The following is a 20,600-nucleotide window of genomic DNA, read 5'->3' on the forward strand; positions in this document are numbered from 1 at the left end:
TCTATCACAGACTTCCCGTGCCATTTCCCATCCACGACACTCCCTGGGGCACTCAATTATAGCTGCTTTACGTGGGAGATGACAGGTCATGTCTTTTAGCTGCTTGGCTCTTCATACCAGACCATGCTCATGGAGACCCTAAGTAAGCACTCATTGAATGAATCTGTTGAGAACGTAGGCCTTAACGCAATTTAAACTGTCCCTAGAAATTCTTTCATATATACAAATTCAATACTTTATCAAAGGAATCTCTATATTTGTTTGTTGTATCTGCTACCTCATATGGGAGTATCATGAGAGAGAGAAATGGAGATTTATCTACTCGTTCTGCCCAACAACCACGCGGGCAGCTTGTAGACTCATCTCATTTACAAGCCATTCCCTTCAGGTTTCCTTGGTAGCTATTACCACTTCTTTCTTAACGACAGTGGAGAAAGCAAACTAATTTCTACTAGCCTCTAGCTGCGAGATTTATCGAGAAGACTCGAAGATGTTTAGAACAATCTACTTAAGGAAAAAGAAACATTTGTGTCATGGATTATTAACTCTGTCTTGATGAAATTAATAAAAAAATCCTTTAGGAAATGAAACTCCTGAGTCCATCTTTAGTTCTTCCTCCAGACCACTGCTCTCAGGATGATAATTCTGGGTTAGAAGTTTCAGTAAGGATGATCAAGAACGGGAGTTTTTACAGTGTCACCCATCTCTTGGCTTTTCCCCTGAGCTGGCCTCAGGCAGACATTCTACTGTATCCTGTTAGACCTGTGGTCAGGGCTTTCTGTGTTCCAAGCCAACTGAGCACTATAACAGCAAATCAGTTTGGTTCCTATTAGTAGAGAGAAAGCCCCTTGGAAGAAAAATACCTAAATAAGTGGCTTCTAGTGACTCTAGAAAGGAGCACTGGTGGTGCAGTGGTTAAGCACTTGGCTGCTAACTGAAAGGTCTGCAGTTCAAACCCACCAGATGCTCTTAGGGAGAAAGATGCTGCAGTCTGCTTCAGCAGAGATTACAGCCTTGAAAACCCTAGGGGGCAGTTCTACTGTGTTCTATAGGGTCGCTATGAGTCAGAATCCACTCGACGACAATGTGTTTTTTTTTCCGTAGTGACTCCATGAGTCATCACATTTGCCTTTCCCTACAAAGCATTGTCTTATTTGGGTGTTTCTTGACAATTTAGTTTAGGGCTGACCCGACTCAGGCAGTAATAAAAATGCTAACCTGTCCCTAAGAGCCCCAAGACTGCTAAGACTCCACGGTAGCCTTGCCCAGAGAAGCCTGCAGTGTGTGCTCTGTCCTAGGGACTGCATTGCCCGGAGACTTCAGGGCTGCAATCGAAATAACAGGTGTATTATCACATCACCATCCCAGTCATATCCCAATAGGCTTCTAAAAGGTGCTAGCCAAGTGACATAAGCTGTGTTGTCTGGTCACTGCGGAGCCGACCCTTGAATTAAGCTGTGGGGCCATATGTGGTGTTATTATAATATCCTCCCTCTGGTTGAAATTCCTCAGCTTTGTACGTTGTAAGATTATTGAATGGCTGGATGAGATCTCTCCTCCCCCACTAAACTTTAAAGCATTTCAAACCCTCCTCCCCCTGCATCTTCCTGTTTCTTTAGGGCTTTCGGTGCTTCTCCCTGGGTGTAAGCCTCTTTGTCAGCCCATCAGTGGACTCCTTTCTTCTGGAGCATCACTGAGCTGCCCCACGGAGAGCTCTTCCAGCCTTTCCTGCCACTTGCATGGTTTACCCGATTGCTGACGAGTTGACTCCGACTCCTGGCAACCCAGTGTGTGTCAGAGTAGAGCTGTGCTCTACAGAGTTTTCAATGGCTGATATTTCGAAGGCAGATCACCAGGCCTTTCTTCCAAGTCACCTCTGAGTGGGCTTGAACTTGCAGCCTTTTGGTTAGCAGCTGAGCATATTAACCATTTGTACCACCCAGGGCTTGACTCTAAAGGCCCAGATGGAAATGTTTGGTAACGAGAATGGGAAAACGTGACCATCAACTTCTTCGTTGTCACTCTCCTTGGGGGCTGCTGGTCACTTTTTAGGTGCACTTGGAGCCTGGAGAGTCATGGGTATGCACAAAGCTACCCCTGTCCCCTTTGCCCTCTGCCACCATCTGCTCTGCCCTCAGGCCTGGCTGTGGTGCCTCTCTCGGGACAGGTGGCTGGCAGTGGCTTGGCAGAGATGCTAGCCTGGGGACGGAGTTCTCAAGCTGTGACATCTGGGCTTCAGCTTGTCCCTTTCGCTGGACCCTCTGCCGACCACTGGTCCAACTCTGTGGGCTGACCAGAGCCTGTCTGAGGAGTTGGTCAGAGGTCCGTTTCCTGCTGTTTGCCTCTGTATTATCTCCCAAAACAGTCCACTTTCCTTGATTAATGATGGAAGAAAGAGAAAACAGGACTTTTTAGAAGCTTGGAGATAATGCAGCCTGTCTTAATGAAAACATTTCCGAATGTTTTAAGCTTGAGCATTGGGAGGATAATGGTCTGGTAGTGAGAGACACCTGGCCTGCATGGCTCTGACCCTAGCTCCAATTAATCCTCCTTTGCCTTCAAGGATGATTCTTACCTGGATATCCCATTAACCATTGCCAGATAATAGGGATGCGCAATCCCCTGGGCCCCGAGAGCATGGCAGAGACAAGGCTGGGGCACCCTAATAAGTCTTGGCTAAAGTCTTGGATTTCCTGCTGAGAGTCAGGGCATAGAGTACATAGAAGCAGACAGCCCGGTGGCCTGCAGGTGCGGTGTCCTCCAGGGGCCACCAGGGCCTTCCTCTTCCAGGCTGACGGAGGTGGACAGAGGACCAGCCAGCTGAAATCCAGATACGATTGGAGTTTGCAGCTCTTTTGAGGATTCAGTACGTTCCACCGGGGCTTATATTTCCATTAGGAGACCTGGGTGGTGCAAACGGTTAATGTGCTCAGCTGCTAGATAAAAGGCTGGACGGTGGAGTCCGCCCAGGGGCACCTCAGAAGAAAGGCCAGATGATCTACGTCCCAAAACTCAGCCACTGAAAATCCTATGAAGCACAGTTCTACTCTGACACACACATGGGGTCGCCATGAGTCTGAATCAACTTGACAGCGACTGGTTTGCTGGTTTTATATTTTAATGACTCCTGGCCCTAATTCAACTCATAGCAACGGGTTTTGGCCCTAATTCTGCTGCTGGAGAACCAAGAAGGAATAAATCATCTCGACCTCCCACTTGGCTGCCTTTGCCCTAATCTAGGGTGACCCATGTGAGAACAGTGCGTTCCTTGGTTTCAACAATGACATCAAACCCCATTCAGGCAAGGCACCAGAGCCTCAGAGATAGTGTTAAACAAAGGCAGGGGGAGAGGGACAGTGGGTGGACTTTTACATTGTGGCTACCCAGATGACCACCAGACATCCTGTTTCTAGAATATTCTAAGCCCCCTTCTGCTGAAGAATGATCACTGCTGCTTCCCCGAAGCGCCCCATCCTCTTGCCATCTTCCTATCCCCTCTGTGCTTCAAATCAGAAGTAAATTTTCTTAATTTTCTCATGAAGTTCAGTTGAACAAGCTTATGGGTAGCCTTTTCTCCTGCTGACACGAGGAGTTTTCCTATATCAAATAGAGTTACTGATGTCACCGGAATTGTGGGACTGAGTCTTAAAAAATAAGATTTTGTCATCTCTGGTCCACGATCTGCTTCTTCGTCGACTGATCTATAATTGTCCATCCTCCAGAGGCGTCTCCCTGGGTTTCTCAAGAACTGCAGCTCCTTCTGCTTCCCTGAGATGTGTCCTCAGCTTTCTCATGTCATTCCTGAGGCCCCGACTCTCCCCTGAGTAGCTGACTTTGGGAATGCAAGCCAGGATCCTCCCATCTCGTGGACATAGGGTGTCCCAGGCTCTGATTGTTGTTGCTGTTAGGTGCTATCTAGTTGGTTCAGACTCCTAGCGACCCTATCTACAACTGAATGAAACACTGCCTGGTCCTGCATCATCCTCACAATCGTTGTTATGCTTAAGCCCATTGTTGCAGCCACTGTGTCAATTCATCTCATTGGGAGGCTTCTTTTTTGCTGACCCTCTAGTTTACCAAGCATGATGTCCTTCTCCAGGGACTGATCCCTCCTGACAACATGTCCAAAGTATGTAAGATGCAGTCTTGCCGTCCTTGCTTCTAAGGAGCATTCTGGTTGTACTGCTTCCAAAACAGATTTGTCCATTCTTTTGACGGCCCATGGTGTATTCAACATTCTTTTCCAACAGCACAATTCAAAGGTGTCAATTCTTCTTCTGTCTTCTTTATTCATTGTCCGGCTTTCACATGCATAGGAGATGATTGAAAACACCCTGGCTTGGGTCAGGCACACCCTTAGTCTTCAAGGTGACATCTTTGCTTTTCAACACTTTAAAGAGGTCTTTTGCAGCAGATTTGCTCATTGCACTGTGTCTTTTGATTTCTTGACTGGTGCTTCCATGGGTGTTGATTATGGATCCAAGAGACATGAAATCCTTGGCAACTTCAATCTCTTCCCTGTTGTTGTGATGTTGCTTACCGGTCCAGTTGTGAGGCTTTTTGGAGAGGACAATTCCACTGGGAGCCTTTCTGGACAGAACTCCTACATCTTTCCTGGTGTGGCTTCCAGGCACTGGAGCATAACTTGCATTCAAAGAAGAGGCATCCTCTTTGCAAATACCTTGTCTTCCCTTTGCCTCAGTGTTTCTAAGAACAGATTTAAAGCTATTCGTGCGCTCGTTAATTCCTCAAACGGCCAGAAAGCCCCTGTGATGTGCTGTTCTTATGTTAGACATTTTGAAAATGTTCTGTCCCTAATACTGTCAAACTCCAAATGTAGTGGCAGTTTTAGTCTCCATTTTGTGGCATGTTCCAGGTAGGCGGAAGAGAACGTGCATAGAAGCCCAGAGGCATGGTAATGGGGAGGCTCTGGAAGACCTGGGCAGAATTCTGTGTCTGAAGCAAAAGGTGAGAGGGGAGAGTTGGTGGGAAGTGAATACAGAGAAGGGGGCAGTGGCCAGGGCCCTGCTGTGGGTCAAGGAACACTGACTTGGGGAGAGTGATTGCAGGTGTGCACCCAGAAAGATGCTGCTGGATTCAGTGTGCAGCGGTGGGCCTGAGGCTGGCAGGTGAGATGACCAGTGGTAACCAGGGAGAAATGACAGACTGGAGCCATGTGTGTCAATAGGAAAAGGCCATTTAGACGGAACACCAGGAGGCTTTCCCCAGGTTGAGACCCTGGGCCTGGGCAGGGGATAAGTAGCTGGTGGCTTAGTAAAAAGCTTGTCTCTCTCTGGCCCCATGGTGGTCCCATTAGAGGTTCAGATCTGGGGATGGACCAGCCCCAAAACACAAAGTTCAGGCCCCCTTCCAGGATGCTGGGTTGGGGTATTATAGAAGCCCCTGCTCTGGCTGTCATGTTTTGACACCTTTCCCTCAAAGGGCTACCCTCCAACACCGCACGGTGGGTAGCCCTGAAAGACCAGCTCAGGCCCAGGGGCTGTGATAGTGGTGACCGTGCCTCTGCAGCTGGAGGAGACCAGGATGACAGACTTCAGGTGGGGGTAGGGGACTGAGTGCTCAGGCAGATACTTACTAGGCCTTCTAACTCACAAGCTGTAGAAGCCAGAGGCGACTCCTGCTTGCCCCTGAAAAGCTTCAGGACTCAGGGGCGATAGGGAGAGGGTGAATGGAGTTGGCAGATCTGAGTCTAGTTTTCTAATAGTCCTGAGGCTGCTTGGTGTGCCTGGCCACGGGGACCCTCTGGGGGATGTTCAGCTCAGCCATGTTGAGTACAGGAGCCTGCTTATGTCCTTTAGTTCCCCTTCCATTAAATGGTGTTTCTGCTCCTCTCAGAATGAAAGTGCATACAGAGCTTGGGACGATACTTAACACAAATGGGTATCACCGTCTTTCTTCATTCCTTAGGGCTGCTATAACAAGATACTACAAAATGGGTGGCTTTAGAGAGTAAGAATTTATTGTCTCACAGTTTGGGAGGCCAGAAGTCTGAATTCAGGGAGTTGGCTGGGCTAGGCTCTCTCTCTAGGCTTTAGGAGATGATCCTTATCTCTCTCCACTTCTGTAGTCCCAGACATTTCCCAACATTCCTCAACTGCTTGTAGTCGTATCTTCACATGGTATCTGCCTTCCTCTGAGTGTGTCTGTATCTATTCTGCTCTTTTTATAAGACGCGCTCAGAGGGGGTTAAGTTCAGCACCCACCCTACTCTGGTATGACTTCATTAATATAACAAAAGAAAAGCACAAACCCTTATTAAGCTTGGCTGCTAACCAAAAGGTGAGAGGTGTGAATCCATCCAGAGGCACATCATAAGAAAGGCCTGGTGATCTACTTCTGGAAACTCAGTCACTGAAAGCCCTAAGGAGCACAGTTCTGCTCTGATGTACGTGGGGTCGTCATGAGTTGGAATTGCCTTGATGGCAACTGGTGATGATGGTGCTTTCCACACAGGGCACATTCACGGGCACAGGGATTAGGACTTTCACATTAATTTGGGGGATACAATTCAATTCATAACACTATCCAGTTTCACAGGGGAGCACATCAGGGCCACCATACTGCTTCTCTTCAGGGGCACCGATCGCATTGTTTTATTGTTATAAAGATAAATCTATCTGCCTTAAGTGACCTGCTCAACGTCACTCAGCAGGTGAGTGGGAGTGGAGATCTAACCTGTCCATTCAGTAAACATTAAATGCTTGCTATGTTCTTGTGCTTCTAGAGACACTGAGGACACAGCAGAGCTAGGTCCCTGTTGTGACAATCTACAACTCTGGCTCGTCACCCACCTAAGCTGCACCCACAGAGAGTGAGGGTCATGGTCGATGGTAGTGAGTAAGATGGAGCTCGGCATACATCCTGGGGTAGCTAATGAACCACCAGGTTCTGTACAACCCCCTCCCCACTTGAAGTCGTGGCTGTGGCTCCCAGGAGTGCCTCAGACCCCTTCCCTGGTTCTGATTCTTGTCCGCCTTGTCTTCACTTACTCTGGGTCTCTGAGCTGGCTGCAGGTTCTCTGCTATGCGTCTGGGTCTTTCCTCTACCATGCTCCTGGCCTCACCCCTTTGGCATCTCTTTTACTTCTCAAGTCTGTCCTCATTTTGATGCTTTCTGGGTCCCTTGTCACTTTGTGCTGCAGTGTTCCAGGCCACCCTATCCCCTGGTATACCCACCCCTGGATGCCTGACCCTGGGCTGGCCAAAGCCCTGGGCTCCCACTTGCAGGGGAGGGGGCTTCAACAGTGATAGTATCTGCTCTGCTCGTCTTCCCTTTGCTAATAACTCTGTGCTGTGCCTTACCTGAGGCGTGAGGGAGAAAGGCAAGGTCAGGCTATCCTTCTCTGGCCCATAATGAGATGTTGGCCGCTTCTGACCAATGGAGAGTGAATGCCCAGCAGTTGGGATCCTCTTTCCTACCAGACCTCTCTTCCTGGCTCAGGGGCTTGGCATGACCAGAACCCTGACACTGATCTGTACCCACCCTCCTTGAGGAACAATTTTCCTTCTGTTTGTCAGGACGTAAAGGGGGCCTGCCTGGTGTCTCCACACTCAGAAAGCTTTTGCTAGCTATGCACCCATTAGTGCCACCTGGAATCAGGCCCTGGGCTCTAAGCAGAGGCTGCTTTTAGCCATTCCCTCTTTTTGTTTTCCCTCAGAAGTCCCTTCTCTAGACAACTAACTGAGGGTAGGGCCCCTTCCACTCTCTTTGCTTCTCCAACAGTGAATATAGCAGGTCTTCACCTAAGTGGGCATGCTGAGGTTGGAGAACAGACTGTGGATCCATAGAACAGTACAACCTAGACTTGTCTGGAACTGGGGTGTGAGCTTCTGGTAAATCAGGCAGAAGTACTGAGACAGCATCTTACCAGGAGAAGGGACAGGAGTGAATGGAGTAAATGGAAACAGCTCTAAGTGGGAATCAAGGGGGCATTTTGAGAATTGTTGCTTGAATAAAGGAGGCTCCTTTCCAAGTCACAGTTGGAGGCAATCCTCAAATCTCTCTCTCTTTTTTTTTTCCTGCTGTCTGTTTTTATTATTTTTTTCTGCTATCTGTTTTCTGTATTTTCTGTGTATTCTCATTTTGAGACTAAAGATTAGTGAGTGCGGTCTTAGGAAGAAACCCATCCATGCATGCATGCATGCATCCATCCATCCACTGTGCATCCATCCATTTACCATCTATCCCTCCATCCATCTGTCCATCCACCATGCATCCATCCATCTACCATCCATTTATCCATCCATCCATCCATCCATCCATCCATCCATCCATCCATCCATCCATCCATCCATCCATCCATCCATCCATCCATCCACCATGCATCCACTCATCCACTCATCCATCCATCACTATGCATCCATCCATCATCCATTCATCCATCACCATGCATTCATTCATCCATCATTCATCTATCACCATGCATCAGACTGTCTACTCATCCACCCATTAATGCATCCATCCATCCACCATACGTCCACCCATTCAACCATTCATCCATCCATCCATCCGCCATGCATTCACTCATCTGTACACTATGCACCCATCTATCAACATGTATTAAGCATGAGCCATGTGCCTTGGTTGGTGGTGGGATCTAGAGATAGTGAGAAGAGATGTACATGACTCTTCACTTAAGGAGCTCAAAATTTGGTGAGGCAAACAGCTTTATGAACTGTTGGTATATAACATATCGTGGAAGAGGGTGCCCAGGGTGATCTTAGGGCAGAGGGAGGACCTATATCCATGCCTGGAAGAAAGCATTGATCAAGCCTGATTCTTTAAACTGTGATGCTCTTACACTTTAAGCAGACACACTTGTAGGAGGGCTGAGGGCTTCCCTTGGCCTCTATGAGTCATCCTGCTTTATTCTCTTCATTGCTGGCCTCTCTGCATTCATACATTTGTTAAAAAAAAAAAATTGTTAAGTACCTTAATTCACTGTGAACAGAAATGCTGGAGGCAGAAATAGAAATCCCATTGGGTGCTAGTCTAGGCCACAGCTGTGGTGGTGCTGCCCCGATGTGTGTGTGAGTATGCGTATAGGTGGGGATGCGTGTCAAAGAGTCCCAGCTGGCTGAACAGCACTGCCTGCGAGTGGGTGGCTAGGAGATACCATGAATATCTTGAGAAGAGAAACATTTATGTCACCAAGGACTCTCATGTTTGAGTTATCCTTTTGGAAAAAATAAATAATATAAATTTAAACCTACTCTAAGTTGCTCATATTTCCTTTTAACGGCACCTCCGTTATGGATTTGTATTCCAAAGGGGTGGAAGACATGTCAAAAATAATTTTTCTGTGGGCGTCTTGAGTGCAGAGGAGCTGACGGAAGCGAAGAGTGGTTAGTCAGCCATATTCAGGGTGTGTTCTCCCAGCACAGGGTTCCGATATGACCACTCCTGGTAGGATGGGGAGCAGAGGGCAGGCTCCAAGTGGTGAGCATTGCCCTTCTCTATGCTACCATGTAAGCATCTTTGTGTATAGCAAGGCCTTGAAGAAGGTCAGCCCAGGTACTAAATATCTGCCTCCCCTATGGCCTGAGGCCTTTGTTGAAGTTAGCAGCTGCCTGTCATCTTAGGCACCCTCCTGCCCTCTCTGCAACAGCTCCTGTCCATCCATCTATGCCTCCATCCCCACCCACTTCTCACACTCACAGCATGGGGAGGCTTCAGGCCTATAGGCTTAGTGGTGCTCATCCCTGTGCCCACAGTGGTCATGGGCAAGAACAGTGGACCATGTTGGATGTAACAGGGCTCTGCAGTCGTGATCACAGCACAGAGACATCCACAGAGGAAGCAGTCAGCTCTGCTTAGCTGTGTCAAGAAGGAAATGACACTTGAGGGTTTGCCAGAAAGAAGTGATGCGATTGATGCCCTGCCCACCTCCTATTGGCCCACCTCTGATTTCACTTTCAGTTGTGCGGACAGTTCCATCACCAAAGCCCTTGTCTGGGCCCCTGCTTTTGGAGCCATCAGACTAAGGCATGGGAGGACAGAGTGCAGGCAGGAATCAAGGCATGGGAGCATTGGGATGCAGGGGACATACTGGCTTGTGGTGGAAGGTAAGGGGTTCTTCCCTCAGCCCAAGGATCCTATTTGATCTTCCCAGGAGCCCTATGAGGCCTACATATTATTTATATCCAGTGACTTTGTTTTCCTGAAATATTTTTAGCAGCTACTTCCTGCTTAGGTGTTCAAAATATCATCCCCTTGACCCACTTTGATGACGGTTGTTTATATAATCGCTATCAGTTGAAAGACCACAAATTTGATGGAAGGTGTATGTTATCTCCAGCCCTACCTCTTTCCCTTCTGCTCCTCCCCTTTGTACTCCATGATGCCTGCTTGAGAATTGGGGGTGGGTGTGAGGGTGGAGAGAGCAAGGCTGTCCTCCTTCCTCACAGAGGATAGGGGCCACAAGCAGTGTATGTGGTGCCATTCCTGTCCATCCAGATCACTCCTGTGTCCCACAGGCAGGCTGGTTCCCCATGCTCCTTACTATGATTCCAGCTTTTCAATCATGACTTCTTACTCTCAGCCTTATTCTGGAGAGCTCTAAGATGGGCACATGTGTCCTTTATGATCTAGCTTTATTGTGGACAGCTACGCAGAGGGATAGTTCTCGGATGTGACCAGTGGTAGCTAATGGACTCATAAATGCTGGTGACTCAACTGCAACACACCTCGTTTTCTCCCCATGACCTCGGGAATCTCCTTCAACATGTGTCATCACGTTCCTTGCTGCCGCCGCCTAACTCAGGCCACCCACTCACCCCTAGATCATTCTCTGCTGTCTAGTAATCAGAGTGATCTTTTTAACCCACAGGTGGGATTGCTGGCTTTCTGTTCATAGACCCTCCAATGATGTCCCTCTACCTAGAGGATGTGGTGTAACTTCTTAGCACATCCTGCCAGTCTCTGCTTCACTCTTGAATCTACTCTACCTACTATAGCTGCTGATGCCAGTACGTTGAACTGTTTCCAGTCCATGTGACCAAGGGGTCGGCCAACTCAGGCTCATAGGCAGATTCCAACTCACTGCTCGATCTTTGTAAATTAAGTTTTGGCACACTTTGGCACACAGCCACACCCATCATTTACATATTGCCTAAGGCCTTTTGGAGCCCTGGTGGCGCAGTGGTTAAGAGCTTGGCTGCTAACCAGAAGGTCATCAGTTCGAATCTACCAGTTGCTCCTTGGAAACCCTTTGGGAGAAGTTCTACTCTGTCTTATAGGGCTGCTGTGATTTGGCATCAACTTGATGGCAATGGGTTTTAAGGCCCTTTTTGGAGTCCCTGGGTGGTGCAAATGGTTAACACTCTCAGCTGCTAACCAAAAGGTTAGCAGTTCAAGCTCCCCCAGAGGTACCTCTGAAAAAAGCCCTCCAGAACTACTTCCAAAAATACAGCTATTGAAAACCTTATGGAGCACAGTTCAACTCTGACACACACGATATTGTCATGAATCTGTGTAGGCTGGTTTATGGCCGCTTTGCACTACAATGGCAGTGCTGAGTAGCCGCAAGAGTACAGCAGAGTGTGAGGCCTAAAACATTGACTCCCTGGTCCTTTATAGAAGAGGTTGGCTGACTCTACCCTGTCTCCTCACGCTCCCAGTACTTTCATTTCTTCACAGAGGCTGAGCTCTCCCTGTAATGCTCCCACCCTTTTCCCTATTAATCCTGTAACTGATCTTTCTGCCCATGCTTCCCTGCATACTTCCTTATCCCTCCTCACTTAATCGGACTGAGATGCCCCTCCTACAGTGTTACACAGGGTGGTGTGCATGTCTCAGTTGTGGGGCTGGTCATCCTGGCTCTCCTTGTTGTACGGATCTGCTTCTCACCCTAGTTCCTGACTCAGGGTTAGATCTTATTCTACCAGGACCCCAGCACCTAGCTGGGGTTACTGAATGGACAACTAGAAGCCAGAGGATGGTGACATAGGTATCTGAGTACTACGTCTTAGAGTGGGCATCCTGGGCCACTGCAGCCTTCTCCTGGTTCCCCTTCCCCTCTGGAAATGTCCCAGTAGAAAGGGTTTCATCACCTTTGTCTTTGCAGATCTCCAACCTCTACCTGTATGACAGTGTTCTTATGCTGGCCAACGCCTTCCACAGGAAGCTAGAGGACCGCAAATGGCACAGCATGGCCAGCCTCAACTGCATACGCAAGTCCACCAAGCCATGGAATGGAGGAAGGTCCATGCTGGACACTATCAAAAAGGTTTGTGCTAAGAGCACCCTCTCCGGACAAGGCCAAACACAGGCCCCTCCTTGCAGCTCCCCTGTCCCCTCAAGCAGGTGTTTGGAAACCAGGCTCCTTGCATGGGCTGTCTCAATGGCCCCTGTCTGCATGCCTCACTTCCTCCAACTCTTCTTGTCACAGCACTTGAAGGCTGGGATGAGCTAGGCTTCGTGGGCTCTGTATTATTATCACCATCTCTGTTTTCAAAATAAGGAGACTGAGCTTCAGAGTGAAGTAACCTGCCTGAGGTCATAGAGTAAAGAAATTTGCCTGAGGTCACATTAAAATGGAGGTGGCTTTCTAACTCTTGTCTGTTAGACTCCCCACCAGGCACAAACCACAAAAGGGGTTTTTGTCAGTTGACACTGGCACGTGCTATTCAGCCAGGACCTCCGTGTATGCACGCACATGTGTGTGAACGTGCATATGTACACACACGTGTGTGCATATGTGCATATACTTGTGTGTGTATGCATGTGGGCACACATGTGAGTGTAAGTGCGTGTGTGTGTGTGCACTTGCGTGCATGCACACTCTGCACTTGTGGTGTGCCCATTTGCTGAGGAGCAATACCGAGATAGAAAGTTGGGTTTGAAGTGAATCATGCAATCCACAAAAGACTAGTTTCAGTGCATTGGCTTTGAGAGGCTTCAAAAGAGCATTTAGAGAAACCTGTAGTGTTAGGAACTTTATTGGCAATAAATTGTGCAGTTTCAGTAACAGTTACATATTCTGGTGCGGGTTTAAATCCACTGCAGCCCAGGCCTGAGCTGGGTCCTCCTGGGCCAGCTCTGTCTCTGGGACTCCTCAGCCAACAACTCTGCCATTCTGGCTGTATGCGGCCCTGCCCTGCCTCAGGCTGAAAGCATGAAGGGGGCTCCCCGCAGGCTCCCTCAGCCCTCCACTTGCTGAGACCACTTGGCCTCTAGAGAGGGTTGGGGCTTGCAGGCCTGTGTCAGCACCTGGGTTGCATCCATACTTCTTTGTTCAGTTCTGGCAGTGGCTTGGTGAGGTGGGCCTGTTAACTCCAAGCTGGAGCTGGGAGGTGGAAAAAGGCTCGTCCTAGGTGGCTCAGGGAGCAAAGCCAGAATTTGAGCTTGAAACCTCATGGTTGCTGCCCTGCAACTTCCTGCTGTGCATCTGTGTCTGACATGGCTCTGCTTGGCCTTTATTTCCCTCTTGAGGAGGACCTGGAAAGGATTCCAGGTGAGGACGAAGCTCCAGGAATGCAAGGACCACAGGGTCACACTGCAAGCTCCTGCCTAGAACAGTGCCTGGCACATAAAAAAAAAAAAAAAAAATTTTTTTTTTTTTTTTTGCACATAGCAGGTGTTTTAAACAGATGAACTGCACAAGAGACAGAAGCAAGTCTTAGGAGCTTCCCCTGGGAGTGAAGGGTCTGGAAAGTGTTGATCCTCTTCCAAGGCCCTAGGACTGCTGGGAATTTGTTCCTCATTACAGTCTGTCCAAGGTGCCCTCAAGACTCGATTCCTGCCTTCTCGGTGACTACTCTCTGCCCAGTTTTTTCCCAAGCATTCGGGATCCATACCCTCTCCGTCACACTTTCCCTCCCCCTCAATGGTTTTTCCTCTTCTCTTGCAGGGCCACATCACTGGCCTCACAGGGGTGATGGAGTTTCGGGAGGACAGCTCAAATCCCTATGTCCAGTTTGAAATCCTTGGCACGACCTATAGCGAGACCTTTGGCAAGGACATGCGCAAGGTAAGCCGCAGGACCTTCGCTAGCTCTCTTCCTGCTGCAGTGCTCTGAAGAAGGCGACAGCCACCAGGCATCCCAAGTCTCCCTCAGCCCAGGCTGGTGCTGAGGTGGGGTTTTCTGCGGTATGGGGGGCCTTGTCTCTGAGAGGTTTCAAAGAGGAAGTGCTGTGAATGCAGTGTCTTAGTAGATCAGGGTCTAGGTAAAAACGGGTCCTTCTTTCTGGACCAGGTGGGCCTTCTGCAGGTCTGGCCGCCATGTCCCAGGGGCGAGGCAGGGAAGGGCATGTGTTTTCCCAGAGGAGCTGAAATCAGCACAGCCATGGGGACAGGTATGAATTGTGGCTGAGGCAGGAGTCTGAGGTCGCAGCCAGATCCAAGAGTGGGGCAAGGCCATGCATGGAAACACGTGTCCCCAGGTGGGTGAGGAGTGGTGGGTACACGCACAGTGGAGAGAGAAGGGAGGATGGGTGAGCTGAGCAGCCCGGGATGAGGCTCTGGTGCTGACGCAGGTTGCTGGCCTCGGAGTTCTTTCCAATGTCCCTTTGCCTCTTCCGCCTTCTCTCGCAGGGGATGGAGGACAGTTTTTAAGGAATGAAGTCAAGGCAGAGGCAGACCTTTACACAGAGTGAGGGATCCCAAATTGAAGGGAGGCTTGTGAAGAGCCTCAGAGGGTAGGGACCAAGAAGTCAATACGGCAAGAAAGAGGATGGGGCAGTTATCAAACAAGGGGACAGTCACTGCAAGCCAGTTACAGTCACCACAAGCCACAATGTGGAGCAGAAGCAGCGGGCCGAGGGAGCTGTGGTAGAAGGCCTGCACACACCCCTGCAGTGGCTGCCCAGGAGACCCAGGTGCTGTCGGGGGCCGGGGTGGGCACACTCCTGGTGGAAGGGGCCACAAAGCTCCTTTGTCTCAGGACAGGATCAAGGAATTAACAACACACACACGCCCACGCACACACATGCAGACTACTGTTCACTCTAGTAAGGACAGCTGCCCAGGAGGTGAAGGGAGGGCGTTCTTGCAATTGCAGATGGGGTAAACCCTTGGTGAGAGCCCCCTAAACCTGGCCTCTACACTGGCGAGGGTCAGGGCAGGAAGGGTTAAGTGATGTTGGGATATGGAGGATCTGGGTGAGGGCACCTCTGGGTTTTGCTCCTTGAGGGCGAGGGTGAAGATTCCATCTGTGTGGAGGAGGGACAGTGCACAGCTCCTCAGTTGTAATGCCTGTGGAGGACTGGCTCCTGACACTGGCTGGGGTCACTATGTGATAGGGCATGAGGGGAAGTCAGAAATTCATCTTGTGAATTTCAGCCCACCACATGACAGAGGGAGCATCCTGGGTTGGCCCATGACTGGTTGTGACAGATGGCAGCACACGTCATGTAATAATGTTTTGGTGCTCAAAGATTTGTTTGTAGGTCACAGAGGGGTCGATGCCTATTGTGGGATACCGTGGAGGGTCAGGATATGGCCTGTGGTGTAAGGGTGTTTGGATGGCCTGTGATGTCCGTTGGGGTGGCCAGAGCTGTGAGGCTATGGTGGGGGCTTGAGATGACTTGCGTAGGGACTCCCACTTGTAGGGGAAGACCAAAAAGTACAGAGAGCCCTGCTGTTTAACTTTGCCATGAAAGGGCCTTGTAGAGCTTCCTGCCAGAGTGGAGGGCCAGAGCTGTCCCAGTCTGTCCCAGAGCTGTCTCAGTTGTCCCAGAGCTGCCCGAGTCTATCCCAGAGCTGCCTCAGTCTATCTCAGAGCTGCCTCAGTTTGTCCTCCCAGAGCTGCCTCAGTCTGTCCCAGGGCTGTCTCAGCCTATCCCAGAGCTGCCTCAATCTATCCTAGAGCTGCCTCAGTCAATCCCAGAGCTTCCTCAGTCTGTCCCATTGCCATCCCAGTCTGTCCCAGAGCTGTCTCAGTCTATCCCAGAGCTGTCTCACTCTGTCCCAGGGCTGCCTCAGCCTGTCCCAGAGCTGCCTCAGTCTACCCCAGAGCTGCCTCAGTCTTTCCCAGAGCTGTCTCAGTCTATCCCAAAGCTGCCTCAGTCTTTCCCAGAGCTGCCTCAGTCTGTCCCATTGCTGTCCCAGTCTGTCCCAGAGCTGTCTCAGCCTATCCCAGAACTGCCTCAGTCTGTCCTCCCAGAGCTGTCAGTCTATCCCAGAGCTGTCTCAGTCTATTCCAGAGCTGCCTCACTCTGTCCTCCCAGAGCTGTCCCGGTCTGTCCCAGAGCTGTCCCAGTTGTTCCAGAGCTGTCCCAGTTGTCCCAGAGCTGTCCCTGTCTGTCCCAGAGCTGCCTCAGTCTATCCCAGAGCTGCCTCAATCTGTCCCAGAGCTGTCCTAGTCTGCCCAGAGGTGCCTCAGCCTGTCCCAGAGCTGCCTGAGTCTGTCCCAGAGCTGCCTCAGTGTGTCCCAGAGTTGTCTCAGTCTACCCAGAGCTGCCTTAGTCTGTTCAGAGACGTCTCAGTCTGTCCTCAAGCTGCCTCAATCTGTCCCAGAGCTGTCTCAGCCTGTCCTAGAGCTGTCTCAGTCTGTACCAGAGTTGTCTCAGTCTATCCCAGAGCTGTCTCAGTCTATCCCATAGCTGCCTCAGTCTGTGCCAGAGCTGTCTCAGTCTATCCCAGAGCTGTCCCAGAGCTGTCCTCATCTGTCCCAGAGCTACCTCAGTCTATCCCAGAGCTGTCTCAGTCTACCCCAGAGCTGTCTGAGTCTATCCCAGAGCTGTCCTAGTCTGTCCAGAGCTGCCTCAGTCTGTCCCTGAGTTGCCTCAGTCTGTCCCAGAGCTGCCTCAGTCTATCCCAGAGTTGTCTCAGTCTGTCCCAGAGCTGCCTCAGTCTGTCCCAGAGCTTAGTCTATCCCAGAGCTGTTTCAGTCTATCCCAGAGCTGTTTCAGTCTATCCCAGAGCTGTTTCAGTCTATCCCAGAGCTGTCTCAGTCTATCCCGAAGCTGTCTCAGTCTATCCCAGAGTTGTCCTAGTCTGTCCAGAGCTGCCTCAGTCTGTCCCAGAGCTGTCTCAGTCTATCCCGAAGCTGTCTCAGTCTATCCCAGAGTTGTCCTAGTCTGTCCAGAGCTGCCTCAGTCTGTCCCAGAGCTGTCTCAGTCTGTCCCAGGGCTGCCTGTGTCTGTCTTTGTACTTCCTTCCCTCCTAGTGCCCTTCTGAGGTTATTCCCACCCAGGCTTCCCTGCTGGCCTCTTCTCTTCCTCTCTTGCCTTTCCCTACCCTAGCTCATCTCTAACACCCAGGCCCAGGATGGCACCATGGGCAGAGAGAGGGCTGGTGGTAGGCCCTCCTCATCTCAGTTGACTCCAGAGTCCCATGCCAGGTGTTGTGGTGGCCACGCCAGAAGTCTGAGAGAGGACAAGGCACTGTGTCCTCCACATCCTGCTTCAGGTGCCTGGGCCTTTCCTGTTGCCAAGAAAATACTCCTCAAATACCCTGAAGCCAAGAGGAATCTTGCAGTATAAGGAGCTTCTGCGAGGGAGGCTGGATGTAATTGAGTTGGAAGGGAAGCTGATTTTCAAGAGAACTTTATTTTAAAATGTATCCTTTTGTCATTTTAAAGTCTGCCCTTAATAACTGCATATCCCAGTTGTTATCTGTCAGCCTGGCAGCTTCTCAAGGCTAAGGAGAAGTTGTCTGGAAATCAGGAATGAGTTTTACCATTTCAGATGTTTATTATTTAGGCCCAGGGAACACTCCAACAGGCCTGGGAGATCCAGAAGGAAGGGAGGAGTGGGGCTTAGGGCAGGCAGCCAGGGGCGGGGGGGCGGAGCCAAGCTGTGATCACCAGGTGAGAGGAGGCTGGGAAACGGGGCAGTTTAAAAAATAAAGGTCATTTGCATTCCCGCAAGACAAAAGATAGCCAAGAGTGGAAAGTGAACTGAGGGTAGGACGAGGGTCTTGAACCATGCAAAGGCAGGAGCAATGACCAGGCATCTTTAGGGGTGAGGGGAGGCTCTGACAGGACCGATTCTTTCCTGCAGAACTCGCTGGCCAAGGCAGGACACAGAGCCAGCTGTGAACACTGACATAGTCATTCTGGGGCTGGGTGAGGGGTCCCCTGCAAAGACTCTTTATCTGTATCTGAATCCCTATCATCTATAGCCATATCTATATCTATCTGTATCTATAAAACCTGTTGCCGTCAAGTTGATTCCGACTCATATTGACCCTATAGGACAGAGTAGAACTGCCCCATAGGATTTCCAAGGAGCAGCTGGTGGATTCAAACTGCCAAACTGGTGGTTAGCGGCCTGAGCGCCTACCCACTGGGCCACCAAGGCTCCATCTACCTTTTTACCAGTTACCAGTTGCTTCCGAGTTAATTCTGACTGACAGAAACTCTGTGTGTCAGAGTAGGACTGTACTCCGTAGGGTTTTCAATGGCTGATTTTTACGAAGTACATTGCCAGGCCTTTCTTCTAAGGCACCTCTGGGAGGTCTTGAACCTCTAACCTGTTGGTTAGCAGCTGAGTGATTTTTCACCACCGAAGTCCTTCCACTATACCTATTGGTCTCTTTATCTGTCTCTTTCTATCTAAATTTAAAGACAGCTATAGCAACAAAGGAAACCTTGGTCATACAGTGGTTAAGTGCTACAGCTGCTAACCAAGAGGTCAGCAGTTCAAATCCACCAGGCACTCCTTGGAAATTCTATGGGGCAGTTCTACTCTGTCCTGTAGGGTGCTATGAGTCAGAATCAACTTGACGGCAATTGGTCTTTTTTTTTTAATAGCAACAAAACAAAAACAACCAAGTTGTTTCTTTAAGATCTAAACCTAGAGGAATTATTTAAATTAAGGAGCAAATGGATGTTTTCTTAAACACCCGGGAGGAAAATCTTGGGAAGGGTGCATCACCCAGACTTGTTGGACAAAGTGGTATCAGGGGACTGCAGATTACTCAGCCTTCAGAGGACTGGAGGAGCGGGCGGGGGCCTTCTCTGCAGGGGCTGGACAAACATTCATTAATCCTCACCTTCAGGAAATGTGCTCCTGTGGACGGAGCACTGGGTGGAAAATCAAAGATGTATGTTGCCAGCTAGCTGTATGACTCTAGGCAAAATGTTCACCCTTTCTGTCTGTTTGGAGCTGCCCGGCCTGGGTGCTCATCCAGCAAGCTCTTCAGGACCAGGGTTCATTGGGACGTCACACCCAGCTGCCACAGGACCTGGCCTGACATTTGCCCTGTGGATTTGTGTTTCTTCCTATTGGAGGCATTTTATTTCAGGTCCCAGAGCTGTGACAGGAGCCCCACACAGTTCTACTTGGCTTTGCTTCCCTCTGCTCAGACAGACGTCTCCCAGGAGGCTGAGATGGGAGGCCCACCCTGCCCGAGCCCCAGAGCAGGTAGCTGCTGAGATGGCTAAGCTGTGTTCCGGTGTGGTGCCCAGCCCCCTTCTGTACCTGGTAACAGATGTCCATTCCCTCTAAAGACCAAGGGATGAGAGGGATTTGAGGAAGTTCAGCTTGATGAAATTTCATTTTTAGGATTATGTTTTGGGGTCGACGTTATCAGTGGAACCAGGACAACATGGCTGTTCTTTTTTTTTCCCACAAGCATGGTTTGCCTGGAATTTAGTATCAGCCACAGCCCTGTGGAAACACTTTCCATGACATGATTGCTGAGAAAGCCCTCCCTCCCTGCCCTAATGATGCTGGTGTGGGGGACTCACTTCCTTCCACTAACCCATGGCTCCGGGAAAAACCGTCACCTACCCACCAGTCCTTTAAGCCTCCTTCCCCACAGGCACCTCCTGCAAATTCCCTGACTCAATGGAGGGCAGTGCTTTTTTGAGCATGGGACGAGAGCATGGGGATAACCAATGGACTTGCCTTATGTACATCTCACCCAGGACAAAGGTGATCCTGGTGTGATAAGAGAGAACAGTGTTGTTTCTTGCTCCTTTCCATAGAGTAGAAGTGATTTAGGACGAGGAGAGGCTGAGAAATTAGTTCAGTGTGTTTCATGCTTTTCTTTAGCCCTGGTAGATTTGGATCCCAAATATATTAAACCGTTGCACAAACAGACATAGCATGGTTGCAATCGGTGCGGAATGTGGTAGGTGGCCCTGAGGTCAGCCTATGCAGCCTCCCCTGACTCCAGCCTCTCCATGGCTTTTTGCATCTCCATCGGGGAAACTGAGGCCCAGGAACTGAAGAGATGACTAGGTAACAGCAACAAGCATGGGGCAGAGCTATGGCTGGGAAGGCAGGCTTCATGGGGAGGCCCCAGAGCATCCTTTCTGAATTGAAAATGATACCATCCTGTGACTCCCTCTCTCCCCTCAGCCCACTCTCCCCTCCCACCTCCTGTCCTCCGAGCCAGCATGAGGGCCTCACAGTTGCTTCCCCTGGATCTGGAGCCTACAGATTGGAAGTCCTACCGCAGCCCTTGCCCTTGCCTCTCCATTCCAGTGATTACTCAGGGAAATGGAAGGACTTCACTCTCCTTTGCTAGTCTAAGATGCTGCTATTGTCACTGTCAGTTCTGATTCTTAGTAAAAGCTGGCCTGGGACAGGAATCAGCACTCCCTTGACTATTGTGTCCCCAGGAGGGCCTTGAGGCTGCTAATCACTCATGGAGTAATAATTGCTTATCATGTAGTGATGGACACCCCA

The 20,600-nt window shown here is 50.0% G+C and overlaps 1 protein-coding gene across 1 annotated transcript in view; it reads left to right on the top strand.

Annotated features, from left to right (window-relative positions):
* GRID1 (glutamate ionotropic receptor delta type subunit 1) overlaps positions 1–20,600 on the top strand; it is a 984,507-nt gene that overhangs the window by 672,287 nt on the left and 291,620 nt on the right. Inside the window, exons 7-8 of the mRNA XM_049894341.1 lie at positions 12,086–12,247; positions 13,871–13,990. Of these exons, the coding sequence (XP_049750298.1) occupies positions 12,086–12,247; positions 13,871–13,990 (282 nt within the window). The remainder of the gene's footprint in view (positions 1–12,085; positions 12,248–13,870; positions 13,991–20,600) is intronic.

This window comes from Elephas maximus, chromosome 8, assembly GCF_024166365.1.
Source record: "Elephas maximus indicus isolate mEleMax1 chromosome 8, mEleMax1 primary haplotype, whole genome shotgun sequence".
Taxonomy (NCBI): Eukaryota; Metazoa; Chordata; class Mammalia; order Proboscidea; family Elephantidae; genus Elephas; species Elephas maximus.